The 22,563-nt window shown below is 46.8% G+C and overlaps 1 protein-coding gene across 1 annotated transcript in view; it reads right to left on the reverse strand.

The window, feature by feature from the left end:
• LOC144673462 (uncharacterized) overlaps positions 1-22,563 on the reverse strand; it is a 104,994-nt gene that overhangs the window by 68,448 nt on the left and 13,983 nt on the right. Inside the window, 3 exon segments of the mRNA XM_078535283.1 lie at positions 9,013-9,816; positions 12,574-13,080; positions 20,192-20,951. Of these exon segments, the coding sequence (XP_078391409.1) occupies positions 9,013-9,816; positions 12,574-13,080; positions 20,192-20,853 (1,973 nt within the window). The 5' untranslated portion in view covers positions 20,854-20,951.

Genomic DNA, 22,563 nt, shown 5'->3' on the forward strand with positions numbered 1-22,563 from the left:
GAGAGTGTTCATAATCTTAAATTGTTCAACTCAGTATTCAGTCTGGAAGGCTGTAAAGTGCCTAGTCAGAAGAAGAGGTGCTGTTCCCCCAGTTTGCGTTGAGCTTAACTGGAACAATGCAGCAGGCCAAGGATGGACATGTGGGCATGAGAGCAGGGTGGAGTGTTGAAATGCCAAGTGACAGGGAGGTCTGGGTCATGCTTGCAGACAGACCGAAGGTGTTCCGCAAAGCGGTCACCCAGTCTGCGTTTGGTCTCTCCAATGTAGAGGAAACCGCATTGGGAGCAGCGAATGCAGTAGACTAAATTGAGGGAAGTGCAAGTGAAATGCTGCTTCACTTGAAAGGAGTGTTTGGGCCCTTGGACGGTGAGGAGAGGGGAAGTAAAGGGGCAGGTGTTGCACCTTCTGCAGTTGCATGGGAAGGTGCCGTGGGAGGGGGTTGAGGTGTAGGGGGTGATGGAGGAGTGGACCAGGGTGTCACGGAGGGAAAGATCGCTGCAGAATGCCACCAGGGGGGGGTGAAGGGAAGATGTGTTTGGTGGTGGCATCATGCTGCAGATGGCGTAAATGGCAGAGGATGATCCTTTGAATGCAGAGGCTGGTGGGGTGATAAGTGAGGACAAGGGGGACCCTATCATGTTTCTGGGAGGGAGGAGAAGGCGTGAGGATGGATGCGCAGGAGATGGGTCGGACACGGTTGAGGGCCCTGTCAACGACCGTGGGTGGAAAACCTCGGTTAAGGAAGAAGGAAGACATGTCAGAGGAACTGTTTTTGAAAGTGGCATCATCAGAACAGATGCGACGGAGGCAAAGGAACTGAGAGAATAGGATGGAGTCCTTACAGGAAGCAGGGTGTCAGGAGCTGTAGTCAAGGTAGCTGTGGGAGTCGGTAGGCTTGTAATGAATATTGGTGGACAGTCTATCACCAGAAATTGAGACAGAGAGGTCAAGGAAGGGAAGGGAAGTGTCAGAGATCAAGCATGTGAAAATGATAGAGGGATGGAAATTGGAATAAAAATTAATAAATTTTTCCAGGTCCAGACGAGAGCATGAAGCAGCAGCAAAGCAGTCATCGATGTACCGGAGAAAGAGTTGTGGGAGGGGGCTTGAGTAGGACTGGAACAAGGAATGTTCCACATACCCCATAAAGAGACAGGCAAAACTGGGGCCTATGCGGGTACCCATAGCCACACCTTTTATTTGGAGGAAGAGAGAAGAGTTTAAGGAGAAATTGTTCAGTGAGAGAACAAGTTCAGCCAGATGGAGGAAAGTAGTGGTGGATGGGGATTGTTCGGGCCTCTGTTCAAGGGAGAAGTGGAGAGCCCTCAGACCATCCTGGTGGGGGATGGAGGTGGACATCCATGGTGAAGAGGAGGCGGTTGGAGCCAGGGAACTGGAAATTGTTGATATGATATAGGGTGTCAGAGGAATCACGGATGTAGGTGGGAAGGGACTGGACAAGGGGAGAGAAAATGGAGTCAAGATAGCAAGAAATGAGTTCCGTGGGGCAGGAACAGGCTGTCACGATCGGTCTGCAGGGACAGTCCTGTTTGTGGATTTTGGGTAGATCTTGATGTGATGTTTGATTTGAGTTTCCCGTCTTTCAATCTTCCACTTCCAGTAACCTGTATGTTTATGGAAACCGTCACTGTAATTCCAGGATGGAAATTGAAGAGAGAAACATTTCTCTTGGTTGGAATTTGCTGTGTGTAAATCCTCCCCTTCCAACCCCCTGTAAAAGGAGTTTCCAAAGCCCACCCCTGTCAGTCCAGGATAGAAAATCACAACATTCTCTCCTCCTGCTGACAGGGACAGGGATGTCCGCGCATGCGCCCTGCTGCACATTGACCCCGCTCAAGATGGCGGCCGTTAACCTGGACCTCTAACCCAGAGGAGTTCACGAGCTCTAGCGCCCTGTCCCGTGTAAATAGGATCGGTAGCTTCTTAGTCGGGATTTGAGGCCTCCACCGGGTGTTTATGAAACCTCCCCGTCCACTCCGCTGGCTCTAATCCTCTCCACCCACCCACCGGCTCCATTACTTACCCTTACTCGATTGTTTCTCCCTTCTCCGTCTAACTCCAGGCACAACCCGCACTGCGCATGCCCCAGTCAGTGACCGCACTGCGCAGGCTCCGGTTACAGCCCAGCAATACGCCTGCGCAGAAAGCGCCTGTGGTCTGGATAGGTCACATTCTTCTCCGCGGAGAATGTTGGGTAAACGCCCCGCCATGGAAAGACATCGCTGTTGAAAATCATGCTTTATTTCGTCTTCCGATTTAAATTGGAGCCATTAGGGCCAAGAGATAACTTATTAAAATCAAATCACACAACAACCAAACTGCACCATATTTTTGTCTTGGATGCGACTAACAGGAGAATTAATCATTCTTGTCGGATGTGAACTCACTGGAGTCTCAGCAGGTGGGGTGAACAACTGATTTGTTTTCCTTCAACAGAACAGTTAAACTGCGATAAAAACAAAAAAAACTACTGCGGATGCTGGAAATCCAAAACAAAAACAGAATTACCTGGAAAAAGTCAGCAGGTCTGGCAGCATCGGTGGAGAAGAAAAGAGTCGACGTTTCGAGTCCTCACGACCCTTCAACAGAACTGCGTGCAACAGATCCTTTGAACTTTTAAAGCTCGAGTGCTAGCAGGTGGGAAAATTGAATAAATCTCTCCACACAAGTGAAGTATCTGAATGGTCTTCCTCCAGCATGACTGAGCTGTTGTGTCAATAAATGGGATAACCGAGAAGATCCATTTCCACATTCAGCTGGTGAATGATATTTTGTGATGGGATTTTATTCATCAGTTTCCAGCTCAGGCGAGCATCCAAAACACTTCTGGTAATGAGACCCACATTTTTAATACTATCCAGTTAAAGAAAAGCAAAATACTGGAGATGCTGGAAATCTGAATCAGCAACAACAAAAAGAAGCTGTAAATAATCAGCAGATCTAGTAGCATCTGTGGAAGGGAGACATAGTTTACATTTCAGGTCTATGACCTTTCATCCTAACTGCACTGCATCAGTTCAAAGACGTGAAACGTTAACTCTGTTTCTCAATCTCCAGATGCTGCCAGATATGCTGAGTACTTCCAGCATTTTCTGTTTTATCTCTGGTTAAGGAATTCGCACCTGAACTGCACATTAGATTTATTACTGACTAAGTAATCAGCCATAATCATATTGAATGGTGGAGCAGGCTCGAAGGGCCGAATGGCCTATTGCTGCTCCTAGTCTCTTTGTTTCTAAGTTATATTTATTTTCGACCTTGTGTAAATGGAAACATTTCCCAATGATCTACCCTGTAAAAACACTTTTGTTAAATTCCTTGATCAGGTCACCCCTCACTCACTTTTCCAGAGAAAACATCTCCAGCCTGTTCAATCTCTCTTGGTAGGTGCACTCTTTCAGTTACAGCAATACTCCAGTATTTTTTTCTTGCATCTTCTCCAGTCCTCCTTTTAATAAGGAAACCTGGGCTAATCTGAGCAGCAAACTCCCCAAATGTTACAGCATTTCAGTCATTTTCCCATGAGCTGAATAAAAGATGGGACAGAGTGAGCAGATCCAATGAGCCAGTCTGTAACACTACAGAGGATCTACAAAGCTGTGTCTTCCCCTTACAGTGAATCAGCTGGCCATTTCACTCTTAATTCTTCAATTATGACATAAAGAATAGCGTGTCTGAGAATGACAAGATTTGATCGTGGTGACACTCGATCAGGTTAAGTTCAGTTAATATGATTGCTGAGCAGTGATATGGAGAACTTGCAATCAATGTGCATCTTCATTGTGCATTTTCCAGATTAAAATGAATTGATCTCTGCCTTGAGTATATTCAAGACACAAATCCAAGAAGATTTGGATATCAGGGGAATCATTGGATTTTTGGATAGGGCAGGAAAATGGAATTATGGCGGAAGATCATTTAATGGTGTAGAGGCTCAGGGTATGGTCTCCACCACTTATATTTCTTATGGTCTTATGAACATCACTGTGAGTCATTTCCATGCAAGCACAGAGATGCAACCCCCACCCTTTTAACTCCTTCCTTCCCATGTTCCAGGCCTTCAACATACTTTCCAGGTGCTGCTGTGATTTACTTGTACTTCTTGCTATTTAGTATTGTGTATTTTCACTGCACAAGATGCAGTCTTCCCGAGACTGAGGAGACTAAATCCGGAGTGGGTGACAGTTTTGTGCTACATCCCCATTCAATCAGCAAGTGTGATCCTGAACTTCTGATGATTTAGCAATTTAACTCTCCGCCCTCTCTCCTACTCTGACCACCTAGTCCTCGGTCTCCTGCACTGTTCCAATGAAGCTCAATAGACGGTCGTGGAATAGGAGCTCCTCTTGGATTAGGCGCTTTACAACCTTCCAGAATCAACATTCATTTCAACAATTTCAGATCACAGCTCCCATTCTTTCAGACGGTAGGTGTTGGCAATGATTCTGTTGTTACCGGTTATGCCTCATCTGGACCTGTCTTTTCATTGTTCGCTTGTCTTATTAATTTATTTACTTGTCTCATTATAGCCCAATTTCACCTTGAATCATCATCCCCTTGATCATTTACTCTCACCAGTCTTCCATCCTATCGCAACACCATTTGTTCTTTCCTCCTCTCCCCCTCTCTTTTCCCTGACACTATATTTGCAGGAAAACTATTACATCTCTAAATCCTTCCTGTTTGGTTGAAGGGTCACCGACCTGAAACATTCACTCTGTTTCCATCTCCATAGATGCTGTTTGACCTGCTGAGTGTTTCCAACATTTTCTGTTTTGAGGTCGGATTCCCAGCATCTGCAGTACCCTTTTTTGGGGTCACTGTGGATCAGTTTCTCTCACTTATCGTTAACTGTTTAAAGGTGAAGAAGGAGCTTTTAAAGATTGAGACAACAGGAACTGTCACTCTGTTCGAAATGAAACTAAACCCACAAATAATTCCTCATCGGTAACAATTTTAAACACAAAGTTTCCAGCCGGGATTGAACCGGGGACTTTCTCATGTAAAGTAAACGTGATAATCACTGCACTGGGGAAATGAGTGTGAATCCCCCGGTCAGAGGGGAACTGACTATCCATCTCTAGCTCTAATTCCCAAACAGAAAATGCTGCCAAGAATCAGCAAGTCTGTGTCTGTGGGCGCACTCAGCGTTTGAAACCGTCACAATGCCCGGGTGATTAACGACAGCTTAGAATCAATAGGAAGAGGGGGTGGGATGAAGGCCCGAACGGGAGCGGTTGGTCATCCAACCAATCGGAGTAAGCGAGCGGCCACAGACTCAGCCTGACTTGCTGATTCTTGGCAGCATTTTCTGTTTGGGAATTAGAGCCAGAGATGGATGGTCAGTTCCCCTCTGTCCGGGGGGGATTCACACTCATTTCCCCAGTGCAGTGATTATCACGTTTATTTTGACCCAGCGACAGGATGGTGAGTAACTTGGAGGGGAACTTCCAGGTGGTAAAAGCAAAATACTGTGAATGCTGGAAATCTGAAACAAAAACAGGAAATGCTGGAAAAACTCAGCAGGTCTAACAGCATCTAGAGAGAGAATAAACACTCAATTAACGCTTCGAGTCTGTATGACTCTCCTTCCAGGTGAGGGTGTTCCCATATGTCTGCTGCACTTGTCCTTCTAGATGGTAGTGGTCATTGGTTTGGAAGGTGCTGTCGAAGGAGCCTTGGTGAATTCCTGCAGTGCATCTTGGAGATACACGGCTGATACTGTGCGTCAGTGGCAAGTTCTGGAGCACCAAGTCTTCAGTACTATTGCCAAAATATTGTCAGGGCCCATAGACTTTGCAGTATCCAGTGCCTTCAGCCACTTCTTGACAGCACTTGGGAGTGAATTCAATTGGCTGAAGACTGGCATCTGTGATGCTGGGGACCTCCAGAGGAGCCTGAGATGGATCATCCACTCGGCACCTCTGGCTGAAGATTGTAGAAAATGTTTCAGCCTTATCTTTTACACTGATGTGCTGAGCTCCTCCATCATTGAGGATGGGGATATTTGTGAAGCCTCCTCCTCCAGTAAGTTGTTTAATTGTCCACCGCCATTCATGACTGGATGCTGCAGGACTGCAGAGCTTGGATCTGGTCCGTTGGTTGTGGGATTGCTCAGCCCTGTCTATCACTTGCTGCTTATGCTGTTTGGCACATAAGTAGTCCTGTGTTATAGCTTCAAAAGGTTGAAACCTTACCTTTAGGTATGCCTGGGGTTGCTCCTGGCATGCCCCCCTGCACTCTTCATTGAACCACTGTTGGTCCCCTGGTTTGATGGTAATGGTAGAGTGGGGGATTTGCCAGGCCATGAGGCTACAGATTGTTTTCGAGTGCAATTCTGCTGCTGCTGATGGCCCACAGTGCCTCATGGATGCCCAGTCTTGAGTTGCTAGATCTGTTTGAAATCTATCCCATTTAGCACGGTGGCAGTGCCACTGTGGAGGGTATCATCAATGTGAAGGTGGGACTTTTTCTCCATGAGGACTGTGCGGTGGTCACTCCTACTGATACTGTCATGGACAGTTGCATCTGTGGCAGGCAGGTTGGTGAGGATGACGTCAAGTATGTTCTTCCCTCTTCTTGGTTCCCTCACCACCTGCCGCAGAATCAGTGTAGCAGCTATGTCAGTTAGGTCTCGGTCAGCTCAGTCAGTAGTGGTACTACTGAGCCACTCTTAGTGATGGACACTGAAGTCCCCCACCCAGAGTACATTCTGCGCCCTTGCCACCCTCAGTGCTTCCTCCAAGTGATGTTGAACATGGAGGAGCACTCATTCATCAGTTGAGGGACGGTGGTACGTGGTAATCAGCAGGAGGTTTTCTTGCCCATGTTTGATGCCATGAGACTTCATGGGGTCTGGAGTTGATGTAGAGGGCTCTCAGGGCAACTCCCTCTCGGCTGTATATCACTGTGCCGCCACCTCTGCAGGGCCTGTCCTTCCAGTGGGACAGGACATACCCAGGGATGGTGATGTCGGGTGGGGGTGGAGAAGCGGGCAGGGAGAAGTATCAAATAAAGTACAAATCTGAGGGTTGGACCGGGGTTAACGGGACACCGACTGGAGCGGATGTGGAGCTGGGCGGAGCAGACCAGGTGATCACAATTGGGGGAGGGGGCGGTGACTGATGTGCGCTTCAACCAATAGGGAGAGGGTGGGTGGAACTGGAGGACAGATTGGGGGTGGGTCCTCCAACCAATGGCGGTGAGGCAGGGGGCAGGGTGTGGTGTGGAGCTCAGGTGCGCTGTCCCCAGGTGAGAGCAGCTGAGGCAGCACAGAACTAGGACTGGAAACTGGGGCTGTTCTGGGACAGGGGGAAGAGGGGGAGGGGAATCACAGGCAAAAATAATACAATAATTAAAATGTTTATATATTATTTATTAATTGTAGATATATATAAAAGTGTAAATCGATAAACTTTTAAGAGAATGTGGAACAACAGCAACCTGACCAAGAACCAATCTGTGAGTCTGCTAAGCCCGCGTCCTCAGCACATTCCTCGACAGTGGTGAGATCTGGACAACATACACAGGGCAGGAGAAAAGGCTGAACAGTTTCCAACCTTCGCCATCTCAACACGTTTCCTCAGCACCTCCCAGTCATCAACTCGGAGGCCCTGGCACACGCTAATTCCATCAACAGCTGCTCATTACAAAGTAAAAGTGCTGGCTCGGACAAGTCCATCGGATAGATGATGGCTGTTTACCCAGAGCACTTCTGTAGGTGAACTGGCCACTGGGTAACAATTCTCCGGACATCCAGGTCTCCACTGCAAGGAGGATATGAAGATGAGGACATTGACACTGACAACGGGGAGACAGTTACCAATGGCTGTGACCTCTGGAGGCTGACTGCTTGGAAGGGCCTTGGAAGTGGTGTGAAGAAACGGAAAGCTCAGCTGGCTGAGATGAGGGCCCAGAGCAAACAGAGGCCAGTGAATCCTGCACCTTCTCAGCCCACTGCCTTTATCTTCAGCACATGGAGCAGAGGCCTCCATGACTGAGTAGGGCCCTCAGCCACACCAGGTTATGCTTAACACAGAGTTCACCACCACAGCACAAACCATCCCTTGACATTCAATGGCATTACCATCATTGAATCCCCCAGTCTCAACATCCTGGGGGTTACCATTGACCAGAAACTGAACTGGACTATCCATATAAATACTATGGCTACAACAGCAGATCAGAGGCTAGGAATCGTGCGACGAGTAACTCACCTTCTGACTCCCCAAAGACTGTCCACAAGGCACAAGTCAGGAGTGTGATGGAATACTCCCACTTGCCTGGATGAGTGCAGCTCCATCAACACCGAAGAAGCTCAACACCATCCAGAATAAAGCAAAAACAGGTGGATCGTATCAAACTGCATGTCCCTTTGGCTACTCACAATAGGCAGCGTACTGGCTGTACTCAAACAGCTCTGGCTTGCAAATCTCAGGACATAATGTCTAACATTAGATGTGATTCTGTGATTCAACAACATTTGCTGAACATTCCAAAGTGTGCTCAGAATTACACTAACAACAGATTTAAGATTATCAATCAAGCTCACCATGTGGCTCACTTATGCTTGCTGTAAGCTACATATGTTCAGACACAGGGATCTGTCCTCAGCAGGCAGAAGGACACTGTCCAGGCATTGCACCATTTTTGAATTAAATAAAAGTATGGGGGTTAATAGTTCCCTGGTGAATTCTCCATGGCAACGCCTCAAATGATCAGAGTCAACTTGTCAACCAATCAGCACCCTTTTCTGATGCAGTGTAAATTGCTCTTCACTTTGAAATTTGGCATTCTTGCATCTGTCCTGATGAGTGCAAGATGAAAAACTTTGACAGCATATCTCTCTTTTTCTCAGCAATATTCAAGTCTTGTTCTACCAAGTGAGTGCCAGCAAAATTGGAGCAGTGCAGTCAGTTATGAACTTGCTGGTGCTTCACCAGGTAGGATGATCGACTGAATCCCTTCACACAAGCAGAGCAGGTGAAGGGCCTTTCCCCAGTGCGAACTCGCTGGTGGCTCACCAGGTTGGAAGCTTGTGTGAATCCCTTCCCACACATGGAGCAGGTGAATGGCCTCTCCCCACTGTGAACTCGCTGGTGGGTCAGCAGGTCAGTTGACTGATTAAATCCCTTCCCACATTCGGAGCAGGTGAACAGTCTCTCCCCGGTGTGAACTCGCTGATGCCTGAGAAGGGATGATGACAGAGTGAATCCTTTCCCACACATGGAGCAGGTAAATGGTCTCTCCCCAGTGTGAACTCGCTGGTGTGCCAGCAGGCTTGCTGACTCAGCGAACCCCTTCTCACACACAAAGCAAGTGAATGGCCTCTCCCCAGTGTGGACTCGCTGGTGTCTCAACATGTTGGAGGCTTGAGTGAATCCTTTCCCACACTCAGAGCAGGTGAATGGATTCTCCCCTGTGTGAACTCGCTGGTGCGTCAGCAGGTTGGAGGGATGACTGAATCTCTCCTCACACAGAGGGCAGGTGAATGGTCTCTCCCCACTGTGAACCCGTTGGTGCGAAAGCAGGTCAGATGACTGGATGAATCCCTTCCCACACATGGAGCAGATGAACGGTCTCTCCCCAGTGTGAACTCGCTGGTGTGCCAGCAGGCTTGCTGACTCAGCGAACCCCTTCTCACACACAAAGCAAGTGAATGGCCTCTCCCCAGTGTGTACTCGCTGGTGTCTCAACATGTTGGAGGCTTGAGTGAATCCTTTCCCACACTCAGAGCAGGTGAATGGATTCTCCCCTGTGTGAACTCGCTGGTGCGTCAGCAGGTTGGAGGGATGACTGAATCTCTCCTCACACAGAGGGCAGGTGAATGGTCTCTTCCCACTGTGAACCCGTTGGTGCGAAAGCAGGTCAGATGACTGGATGAATCCCTTCCCACACATGGAGCAGATGAACGGTCTCTCCCCAGTGTGAACTCGCTGGTGTCTCCGCAGGCTGGATGACAATGTGAATCCCTTCCCACATTCGGGGCAGGTGAATGGCTTCTCCCTGGTGTGACTGCAGCGATGAGTTTCCAGCTCAGAGGGGTGACTGAATCCCTCCCCGCAGTCACCACATTTACACGGCCTCTCTTCAGTTTGGTCACACTTGTGAGTCTGCAGGTCGGACAATCGTTCAAATCCGCATCCACACACGGAACACGGGTACAGTTTATCCACACGGCAAATGCTGCTCTCCGCTTCCATATTGCCGATAATCTTCAGATCCTGGTGAATGGTGTGAGTCAGAGAGATTGGCGCGGTATTTCATCTGAGCTTCCCAGCCACAAACTCTCTTGCTGTAAAGCAAGTTTCCATCTGCAATAAATAAAAACAGGAGAGAAATTCAAAACAGACAATTTACTAGCTTTACCTAAATGTTGCTCCAAAACCTGCTGTCTCTTCTCTCTGCACTGAAATCAGTCTATCTCACAATGCCTCTGTCCCTTTAAATCACAAGTGAACACAGAGGTACTGTCCGCAAGGAAGACCCAAACCTCCCTGTCGCTTGCCATTTTAACACTCCACCCTGCTCTCTTGCCCACATGGCTGTCCTTGGCTTGCTGCATTGTTCCAGTGAAGCCCAACGCAAACTGGAGGAACAGCACCTCATCTTCCGACTAGGCACTTTACAGCCTTCCGGGCTGAATATTGAATTCAACAACTTTAGATCTTAAACTACCCCTCCCCCCATCCCCACCCCGTTTCTTCCCCCTCCCTTTTGTTTTTTTTTCAATAATTTATATAGATTCTTCTTTTCCCACCTATTTCCATTATTTTTAAATCTACAACTAATACCTTGTTAGTCTTTCCACCCCACCCCCACTAGAGCTGTACCTTGAGTATCCTGCCTTCCATTCTTAATTAGCACTTTTCTTAGATAATATCACCACCTTCAACACCTCTTTGATCCTTCTGTCTGTGACATATTTTGATTATCTGCTCCTATCACTGCTTGCTTGTCCCCACAACCACCTCACCCTCAACTTCTCTCTCCCCCCGCCCCCCACCTTAAACCAGCTTATATTTCACCCCTCTCCTAACTATACTTCAGTTCTGTTGAAGGGTCATGTTGGACTCGAAACGTCAACTCTTTTCTTCTCCACCGATGCTGCAAGACCTGCTGAGTTTTTCCAGATAATTCTGTTTTTGTTTTGGATTTCCAGCATCCGCAGTAGCTTTTTGTTTTTACGATTTAATGATGCTGTGGGGGCGGGGCCTGGGCTGGTGACTGACGTCCGTCTCGACCAATAGCGAGAGCGCGGGCAAAGGCTGAAGGACCGAGTGGGCGGCAGGTCCGCCGCTGGGCGTTCATTGTGACGTCAGCAGAGGACGCGGCATCAGTCCGGAAGCAAAATCCTGCAGGTGCTGCAAAAGCTGAAATAAAAATTGCGAGTGCTAGAAATTCTCAGCAGGTCTGGCAGCTTCTGCAGGGAGAGAAACAAAGTCAACCTTTCAGCTCTAGAAGTTAGAGAGGTGGGGTAAAAAACAAAAGAGGGCAGGTCTGTGGAAGGCAGGAGAGATTATTCAGCGAAAGGGATGATGGTGCAAGGCAAAATGAGATGGTGATAAAGAACATAGAAAAATTCCCAACACTGGAGAAGGCTTTTCTGTATCTAACCGGTGCTGTACCTGTTCTGGGGAGTTATCGACCTTTATCCTCCACTTAAACAATCTCCTGCTATTACATATCCAACTTCCATCAAGCTTAACCCTTCATTTATACCTCCGTAACATCACTCGTCTCCTCCCCCGTCTCAGCTCATCTGCTGCCGCATATCTCATCCACGCCTTTATCACCTCCAAACTCGACTATTCCGACACACTCTGGCTGGTCTCCCACATTCTGCCCCCTGTAACCTTGGGTCATCCAAAATTCTGTCACCCTATGTCTTAACTCACAGACAGACCCTCCATCTCCACAACCCCCTCCTCTAATTCTGGCCCCCTGTGCATCCCCCATTTCAATCACTGCACCATTGGTGGTCGTGCCGAGAAGCCCTAGAATAGACTGCAGGGCATGATGGGAGAAGGGAGAGAAACTGGAGAAAGATGTGAGTTCAGGGCTCAGGTAAGGAGGAACTTTGGAGACAGTTTGGCCCGGTGCACTAGTATAAGGGAGGGAAGCAGCAGAGGCAGCTGATTGGATTGTTTCAATCTTAGTGACAAGGAAATTCCATGATCTCCTCATACTTGTTGGAAGGTGAGGATGGAGGAGACGGGGAATGGGAGAAACCTTCAAAAGTAATTAACTTGTGTTAGAAATATTAGAAAGATTCAACACAATGTATTCAACACAAAGCTGCATTATTTGACTTTTATCTAAAACATTAGCCCATGTAACTGCATTCGAAATTATTAACATCAGTAGAAACAGACCCAATGAACACGGTTCAGTCCTCTGTGATTTCCAGCAAAATCCAATCACTCTAGTTACTTATGAATTCGCCGGTGTCTCATCAGGTTGGATGACTGTGTGAATCTCTTTCCACACTTGGGGCAGATGAACGGTCTCTCCCCAGTATGAACTCGCTGATGTGTCAGTAGGGTGGATGACTGAGTGAATCCCTTCCCACAGTTGGGACAGGTGAACGGCCTCTCCCCGGTGTGAACTCGCTGGTGTACAGTGAGATCAGATGATGTCTTGAACCCAGTCCCACACTGAGAGCACCTGAATGGTCTCTCGTCAGTGTGAATACGTTGATGGCGCATCAGTTCCCCAGAACTCTTAAAACAGTTTCCGCAGTCCAGGCATTTAAAAGGTCTCTTATCAGTGTGAACACGTTGATGGGACATCAGCTCCCTGGAATTTTTATAGCACTTTCCGCAGTCTGGGCATTTAAAAGGTCTCTTATCAGTGTGAAAACTCTGGTGATTCAGCAGGGTGGATAACTGAGTGAATCCCTTCCCACAGTGAGAGCAGGTGAAAGGTCTCTCTCCAGTGTGAACTCGCTGGTGTGTCAGCAGGTTGGATGACTGAGCGAATCCCTTCCCACAGTCAGAGCAGGTGAATGGCCTCTCGCCGGTGTGAACTCGCTGGTGTTCAGTGAGTTGAGATGACTGTCTGAACCCAGACCCACAGTGCAAGCACCTGAATGGTCTCTCGTCCGTGTGAACACGTTGATGGAGCATCAGGTCCCGGGAACTTTTAAAGCACTTCCCACAGTCTGAACATTTAAAAGGTCTCTCGTCAGTGTGAACTCGCTGGTGTGTTAGCAAGTCAGATGACCGAGCGAATCCTTTCCCACACTTGGAGCAAGTAAATGGTCTCTCCCCAGTGTGAACTCGCTGATGTCTCAACAGGTTGGATGACTGAGCGAATCCCTTCCCACAGTCAGAGCAGGTGAATGGTCTCTCACTTCTGTGAACTCGCTGGTGTCTCAGCAGACTGGATGACTGAGTGAATCCCTTCCCACATAAATGGCCTCTCTCCAGTGTGACTGCGTCGATGAGTTTCCAGGTCAGATGGAAATCTGAATCCCTCCTCACAGTCTCCACATTTCCACAGTTTCTCTCCACTGTGAACGGTGCTTTTTCCTTCCATGTTCAAAATCCGATGATATTCTGGTTACAACAAATTGGGCGACTCTCTCAGATTCTGATGTGATGTTTGGTTTGAGTTTCCTGACTGAAAAAGTCTTCCCTTCTAATATCCTGTGAAATTGATTTAAAACAGAAAAAAAGGGAGTGAGAGAGAACCCACAGAAACACAAAGGCAGGTTGTGAAATTGAACTTAATGATTCTGGTAATTTTTGGGGCCAGAACTAGGAAAAAATTACCATGAAAGCTGTTGGATTTTTTGTAAAAACCCAACTGGTTCATTAATGTCCTTCAGGGAAGGGAACCTGCCTCCAGTCTGGGCTACACAAGACTCTGGCCTCTATGAGAACACTAGGGGAAGGTGGTGGCGTAGTGGTTTTGTCACTGGACTGGTAATCCAGCGATCCAGGGTAATGCTCTGGGGACCCGGGTTTCAATGCTACCACAGCAGATGGTGAAATTTGAATTCAATAAAAATCTGGAATTAAAAGTCTAATAATGACCATGAAACCATTGTTGTTTGTCGTCAAAACCCATCTGGTTCACTAATGCCCTTTAGGGAAGGAAATCTGCTGTCCTTGCCTGGTCTGGCCTACATGTGACTCCACACTCACAATGCGGTTGACTCCTAAATGCCCTCTGAACAAGGGATGGGCAATAAATGCTGCGCTAGCCAATGACACCCACATCCAATGAATAAAGAAAAAGAAATAGGAGCAGGAGTAGACCATAAGCCCCAGTGAGCCTGCTCCGCCATTCAACATGATTGTGGTTGATCACAGAATCGTTACAGTGCAGAAGGAGGCCATTTGGCCCATCGAGTCTGCACTGGCTTGCTGAAAGAGCATTCTACGTCATCCCACTACCCTGCCTTATCCCCGTAGCCTCACACATTCTCTCTCTTCAGGTAGCAATCCAATTCCCTTTTGAATACCTCAGTTGAACCTGTCTCCACCACCCTCTCAGGAAGTTTGTTCCAGACTCCAACCATCCTCTGGGTAAAAAACAAAATTCCTCACATCACTTTTACTCCTTTTGCCCATTATTTTGAATGTGTGCCCTCTGGCTCTTGATGCACTCATGAGTGTGGCAACAGTTTCTCACTATTTACTCTGTCCATACCCCTCAGAATCTTGAATACCTCTACTAAGTTTCCTCTCAGCCTTCTTTTCTCCAAGGAAAACAGACCCAACCTCTCCAATCTACCCTCGTAGCTACAGTTCTTCATCCCGGCAATCAAGAGTTAATTGACGGGATGGGGAGGGCAGACAGGAAAGTAGAGTTGATGCCACAATGAGATCAGCCATGATCTTATTAATGATGGAACAGGCTCGAGTGGCCAAATTCCTGCTCCTAATTCTTGTGATCTTATGAGACAAAGACCCGTCTTCACACTGAGGATACCGTCCATCATGTTGTGAGGCACTATCACTATGTTAAATGAAATAGATTCAGGATGGATCTAGATTTCAATGGGCATCCATGAGGTGCTGTGGATCATCAGCAGCAGCAGAATTGTATTCAGCCACAATCTGTAACCACATGGCCCACATATCCTTTACTCTACCACTACCATCAAGCCAAGTGACCAACCCTGGTTCAACACGAACTGCAGGAGAACATGTCAGAAGCAGCACCAGGCATTCCTAAAACTGAGATTCCAATCTGGTGACCCTATACCATGAGACTACATGCATTCTAAACAGTGGAAGCAGCATGCTTGAGACAGGGTGAAGCAATCCCAAAAACAATGGATCAGATCAAAGCTCTGCAGTCCTGCCACATCCAGTCAGGAAAGGTATGGATAATTAAACAACTAACAGGAAGAGTAGGCTCCACAAACATCACCATTCTCAATGATCCCAGCATATCAGTACAAAAGACTGGGTTATGTGTTTAGTGATCCTGGGACTGGGTTATGTGTTTAGTGATCCTGGGAGACTTCCCTGGATCCCGAGTCTAGGAGAGACAACCTGGAAGGTATAGGGAGCTGGGACTTGTCTGTGAGAGTAATTGAAGGCACGAGAACTGAAATAATCTAGAGTTAGAAAGGAGAAAAGACTCCAAAAATGGAGCAGTTAGCAACTGGACATCAATTAATCTTCTCTTATGTTGGAGAAATAAAGGTCTAGATAGTGTGCCTGAAACAATATTAGTTCATCTTGGTCTTTAACACCACTTTCCCGCACGCTCTCCATTTCCCTCGAATGCCTGAGAGACCAAAAATCTCTCCATCTCAGCCTTAAATATATTTAAAGATGGAGCATCCAGAGCCTTCCGGGATGGAGAATTCTATGTGACAAGAGAAAAAGAGAGAGAGAAGTGGGAGAGACACAGAGAGAAAAAATGAGAGAAATGGGATAGAGAAAGAAAGAGAAATAGAAGGGCACAAGAGAGACAGAAGAGGGTTGGAGAGACAGGGGCAATGGAAAGGCATTTTAGAGACTGACAACTGAACCACAATTTGATAGAATCTCCCAAACCCTGAACCTCCACCATCTAGAAGGACCAGCGTAGCAGGTGTATGTGAACACCATCACCTCCAACTCACACACTGTTCTGACTTGTCTGATATCCAGGACTGGATGAGCAGAAAGTTCCTTCATTCAAATATTGGGAAGATGAAAGTCATTGTCTTCATTCCCCAATACAAACTCCGCTCCCTAGCCAACGGCTCCATCCTTCTCCCTGACAACTCTGTGAGGATGAAACAGACTGTTCGAAGCCGTGGTGAAATATTTCACCCCAAGATGAGCTTCCAAGCACATCCACATCATCACCAAGACCGCCAATTTCCATCACCCGACTCCACTCTAGTCTCAGCTCGTCTGAAACTGTCATCCATTCCTTTGTTATTTCTAGGCTTAACTCTGGCTGGAGGTTCTAGATTCAGGGGACACAGTCTCAAAATAAGGGGCAGGCTATTTGGAACTGAGGTGAGGAGGAATTTCTTCACTCAGAGGATGGTGAGTGTTTGGAATTCTCTGCCCCATAGGGCTGTGGAGGCTCAGTCGTTGAGAATGTTCAATACTGAGATCAATAGATTTCTACATATAAAAAACATTGGGGATAAGGGGATAGTGCCAGAAAATGGTGTTGAAGTAGAAGATCAACCGTGATCTCATTGAATGGCAGAAGGGCTCAAAGGGCTGAATGGCCTATTGCTGCTCGTATTTCTTATGTTCCTTCCTAAAGCACTTCCAGCCGGTCTCCCACATTCAACCTCCCCATAATCTTTAGTTCATCCAAAACTCTGCTGCCCGTATATTTACTCGCACCCAGTCTTATTCACCCATCACCGCTGTGCTCACTGACCTATGAAAGTTCCTGTTTAAGAAGCACCAACATTTTAAATTTCTCATCCTTGTTTTCAAGTCCCTCCATGGTCTCACTCCTCCCTATCTCTGTAATCTTCTCCAGCCTCACATCCCACCCAGGTCTCTGCAGTCTGCTCATTCCGGCTTCCTGAGCATTCCCGATTTTAATCGCTTCATCCTTAGTATCCACATCTAAACTCAAAGGCCATAAGCACTGGAATTTCCTCCATAAACCTCTCCGCTCTCTTTCTTTCTTTCCTCGTTCAAGATTCTCCTTTAAACCTACATCTTTGACCAAACTTTTGGCCATCTGCCCTCTTACCTCTTTACATGATTCTGTGTCAAATGTTGCTTTTTAGCACATCTGTTAAACCTGGGAAGGTCTATTACATGAAATGTGCTATATAAACACACATTGTTGTTGTTGATTTGGACATATATCGCTGTTCCTTCATCATCACTGTAACTCCTTATCTAACATCATTGTGGGAGCACCTTCACCACACGGACTGCAGCGGTTCAAGAAGGTCAAACATCATCTTCTCCACAGGTAACTGGGGATGGGTAATATCTGCTGCTGGTCTTGTGGTCCAGGGCAGGGGAGTGGGACCAGCTGATTTGCGCTTCCAGAGAGCCAGCACAGGCAGGACGGGCTGAATGGCCTCTGTCTGTATTGTAAACATTCAATGATTCAATGATAAAGAAACGACACTGGAGACCAGGGACCAGCCTCTGGAACCAATGTCCAGCCTGATACAAACCGGCTCTTCATTGATCTGGGAGCTGCGGCCCCGCTCGGTGCAAACGGGGGAGGGGGGACCGGTCAGTTTATTTCCGGGGTTTGCGGTTTACACAACATGTTTCCGGAGCCTCTCCGTCCACCCGCCGGATCCATCGCTCCCTCCGCCCCGCCATCCCCCCCTTTACCCATTGTGGACCCGTCTCTCCATCTCCATTACCTGTACTGCGCATGCTCCAGTCACAGCCCGGCCCCGCCCCCTCATTCACTCCGATTGGTTGGAGGACCAGCCCCGACGCTCGGTCCTCCAGTCCCGCCCCCTCTTCCTATTGGTCCGGAGCTGCCGTCAATCACCCGGGCATTGTGACGGTTTCAAACGCTGAGAGCGGCCACAGACTCAGCCTGACTTGCTGATTTTTGGCAGCATTTTCTGTTTGGGAATTAGAGCTAGAGATGGATGGTCAGTTCCCCTCTGTCCGGGGGTGATTCGCACTCATTTCGTCAGTGCAGTGATTATCACGTTTACTTTACATGAGAAAGTCCCCGGTTCAATCCCGGCAGGAAACTTTGTGTTTAACATTGTTACTGATGAGGAATTAACAGTGAGTTTAGTTTCATATCGAACAGGGTGACAGTTCCTGTCGTCTCATTCTTTAAAAGCTCCTTCTTCACCTTTAAACAGATAACGATAAGTGAGGGAAAACTGATCCACAGTGACCCCAAAAACAAGATACCGCAGATGCTGCAAATCCGATCTCAAAACAGAAAATGTTGGAAACACTCAGCAGGTCAAACAGCATCATTCTCAGTGAATGTTTCACGTCGCTGAACTTTTATCCAAACTGGAAAATTTCCCAGATTTAACAGTTTATAAACAAGTCCAGAGTCAGAGAAAACAGGGGCAGACAGAAGGAAACAACAAACGGTCTTGTGACAGGATGGAAGGCTGGAGAGAGTAAATGATAAAGGGGACAATGGTGCAAGGCAACATTGGGTGATCAGACAATTAAAGAAACTAATGGGACAAGTAAACAAATAAGACAGGTTCAGAGGAGGGATAAATGGTAACAGCAGAGCCATTACCAGCATCTCCTGCCCTAAAAATTGGAGTGATGTTTATGATATGAAATTATTAAAATTAATGTTGAGTCTGAAAGGTTGTAAAGTGACTAATCAAAGACGAGCTGCTGTTCCTCGAGCTTCTGTTGGGCTTCATGCGGCAGTACAGGAGGCCGAGGGCTAAGAGGTCAGACTTGAAGTGAGGCTGAGAATTAAAACAGTAAATGAGAAGCAGCTCAGGATCGCACTTGCAAAGTGAATGGTGATTTTACATGAAGCAGTCACCCAATCTGGATTTAGTCTCCACAGTGTAGCGGAGACCACATCGTGAACAGTGAATACAGAATACTAAATTGTAAGTAGTACAAGTAAATTACTGTGTCACCGGGAAAGTGTGTTTGGGGACCTGGAACGTGGAAAAGGAGGAGGTGGCAATGAATCTGTTTCAATAAGTTTGCAACAGACCAATGCACAGTTGTTCTGCTGTGCTTTATATTTTAATGGGAATTATCAAATGTTTTTAACCACTATGATCTTGGCTAGTTGTCTATAATGTCTTCGCATTTCTCTGTTGATCTATCCAGGAGGACTGGTGTGGTAAGAAGGACTTGTCTGTAAAACACAGTCACTGTGAGCATGATAATGGAACATTTGTATATCAAAGGGCAGTGATACCTGATCACCTATCGAGTGAGTGAGTTTGTAACAGTGTAACTCAAATAATTACAGCTACCGCAGGAGATTCTCTGGCTACAAGTCAATAAGGAAGGAATCAGGACTGTGCAGTCCCACCCAGCTGGATACCAGTGGAGAGGCATTGGAGGAGGATGGAGTGGTCATTGGTGTCTGCTGCCCTTGTCCTTCTAGGTGGCAGTGGTCGTGGGTTTGGAAGATGCTGTCTAAGGAGCCTTGGTGGGTTGGAGGTGAGTACAGAGGAGACGGGAGAGGGATGCACTTAACTTGTGTTACAGATATTAAGAAGACTCGGCACACTGTGTGTTTCACACAAAGCTGCTTTATTTTTATTATATCCAGAACATTAACACCTCTAACTGGCCTGGAGTTTATTAATATCAGTAGAAACAGACCCCAATGAACATGGTTCAGTCCTGGATGTGATTACCAGAAAAATCCAATTACTGTCGTCACTTGTAAACTTGATGGTGACTCAGCAGAGTCCATGACCAAGTGAATGTCTTCTTAGACTCGGAGCAGGTATATGGCCTCTCTCAGTGTGAGCTCTCTTGTATCTCAGCACGTGGGATAACTGACCGAATCCCTTCCCTCACAAGTAGCAGGTGAATGGCCTCTCTCAGTGTGTACTCGCTGGTGCACATTGAGTTGAGATGATCGCTTGAACCCAGTCCTGCAGTGAGGACACCTGAACAGTCTCTCGACTGTGTGAACACATTGATGGGACATCAGGTCCCTGGAACATTTAAAGCACTTCCCTCAGTCTGGGCATTTAAAAGGTCTCTCCCCAGCATGAACTCGCTGGTGTGTCAGCACGTGGGATAACTGAGTGAATCCTTTCCCACACATGTAGCAGGTGAAAGGTCTCTCTCCCGTGTGAACTCGCTGGTGTGTCAGCACATGGGATAACTGTGTGAATCCCTTCCCACACATGTAGCAGGTGAAAGGTCTCTCTCCCGTGTGAACTCGCTGGTGTCTCAGCAGGCTGGCTGAACAAGTAAATCCTTTCCCACACATGTAGCAGGTGAACGGTTTCTCGCCAGTGTGAATTCGCTGGTGTACAGTGAGGTGAGATGATCGCTTGAACCCAGTCCCACAGTGAGAGCACCTAAATGGTCTCTCGTCAGTGTGAACACATTGATGGAGCATTAGTTCCCATGAACTTTTATAGCATTTCCCACAATCTGGGCATTTAAAAGGTCTCTCCCCAGTGTGAACTCGCTGGTGCCTCAGCAGGTTGGATAACTGAGTGAATCCCTTCCCACACTCAGAGCAGGTGAATGGTTTCCCCCCGGTGTGAATTCGCTGGTGTGTAATCAGCTGGGATGATCGAGAGAATCCCTTCCCACACACGGAGCAGGTGAACGGTCTTTCCCCAGTGTGAGTGCGTCGATGAGTTTCCAGCTGACACGGGTAACTGAATCTCTCCTCACAGTCCCCACATTTCCACGGTTTCTCTCCAATTTGAACAGTGCTTTTTCCTTCCATGTTCAAAATGCTATGCTGTTCAGGTTACAATGTATTGGGCGACTTCTTCAGATGCTGTTTTCTGACTGCAAATCCTCCCCTTCTAATATCCTGTGAAACTGATTTAAAACCGAAAAATGGAGTGAGAGGGAACCCACAAAAACACAAAGGCAGGTTGGGAAATAGAACTGAATGAAAAGAGAGCAAGAGAGAAATAAAGAAAGAAAACAGGGGGTAAAGGAGAGAGATTTTATATACATATACAGCTTGATCAGAACTGTGTGGGAATGTCCAAAACCCTCAACCTCCACCACCGAGAAGGACCAGGGTAGCTGGTGTATGTGAAAACCATCACCTCCAAGTTCCCCTCCAAGTCACACACCGTCCTGACTTGTACGACATCCAGTGCTGGATAAGCTGAAATTTTCTCCATTTAAGTATTGGGAAGACTGAAGCCGTTTTCTTCAGTCCCCACTACAAACTCCATTCCCAGCCACCGGCTCCATCCCTCTTCCTGGTAACTGCCTGAGGCTGAACCAGGCTGTTCACAACCATGGAAAAATATTTCACCCAAAGATGAGCTTCCAAGCACATCCACATCATCACCAAGACCGCCAATTTCCACCTCAGTAACATCGTCCAACTCCACCCTCGTCTCAGCTCATCCTCTGCTGAAACCATCATCCATTCCTTTGTTACCTCTAGACTTAACAATCCTAACACAGTCCTGGCCGGCTTCCAACATTCAACCTCCCTGTGATCTTGAGGTCATCCAAAACTCTGCTGCCCGTGTGTTTACTCGCATCAAGTCTTGTTCACCGTTCACCCCTTTGCTCATTGATCTTCAAAGGTTCCCGGTTAAGAAGCAGCAAAACTTAAAAATTCTCATCCTTGTTTTCCTCCCTGGCTGCGATCATCCCTATCTCTGTAGTCAACTCCACCCGCTGTCAAGATGGTATAATAATGCCTATAATGTTATTGGAAATTCTTTAAAAAATAGAGTTTAGTGGTGTCTGTGTCTAAGTGTGTGTGTCTTAATTGGACTAAAGCCAGCTGGTCTAGAGGCTTTGATGTAGAGAAGATAAATTGGTTTGAAATGGTAATTAGATAAACATAGAAGGTGAGATGTAAAGGGGCCAATTTGCGTTCTTAAGTAGACCTTTCAAAAGAGGTGAAATATTACACCTAACCAGGTGAAGCTCAGAAACAATGTCTTTATTTTTTTCAAAGCTTACGAGTAAAGTGAGTATTATGAAAGGGTTTTATTGTTAGTAGGTTTAAAGTTAAAAAAAACCGAGTGACAATGCAAATTTGCACTCAAAGAGGAAAATATATATAAAGGAAGAGAAGGCTGTTGGTAAAAGGAGGAGGGATTCTAAGATCTAAAGCCTCCAGCCTCTAAGCCTGTCTGCAAGGACCCAGTGCTGAAAGAAACTCATATTGAATGTGACTGTCCAGGGAGTGCTTTGCCAGGGATCTGTTTAAATCTGTTTTACTGTTGCCTAAACTGGGGTGTAACTGACAATCAGATTAATTAGGGGATTTTTGTAGTTATTATAGTAGTAATTTTGTAGACATATGTATGTGCTTACAATCTTTCTTGTATTATTAAATGTTTAATTTAGTTTTATAAAAAACCTCTTGAGACTCTGTGGTCTTATCACTACTGAATTCAAAGACTGCATCTCGAAACATACAAATTGCATAAATGGGTTATGGCAGTTGTTTCAA

This window comes from Cetorhinus maximus, unplaced genomic scaffold (genome assembly GCF_964194155.1).
Source record: "Cetorhinus maximus unplaced genomic scaffold, sCetMax3.hap1.1 HAP1_SCAFFOLD_368, whole genome shotgun sequence".
In the NCBI taxonomy this organism is placed as follows: Eukaryota; Metazoa; Chordata; class Chondrichthyes; order Lamniformes; family Cetorhinidae; genus Cetorhinus; species Cetorhinus maximus.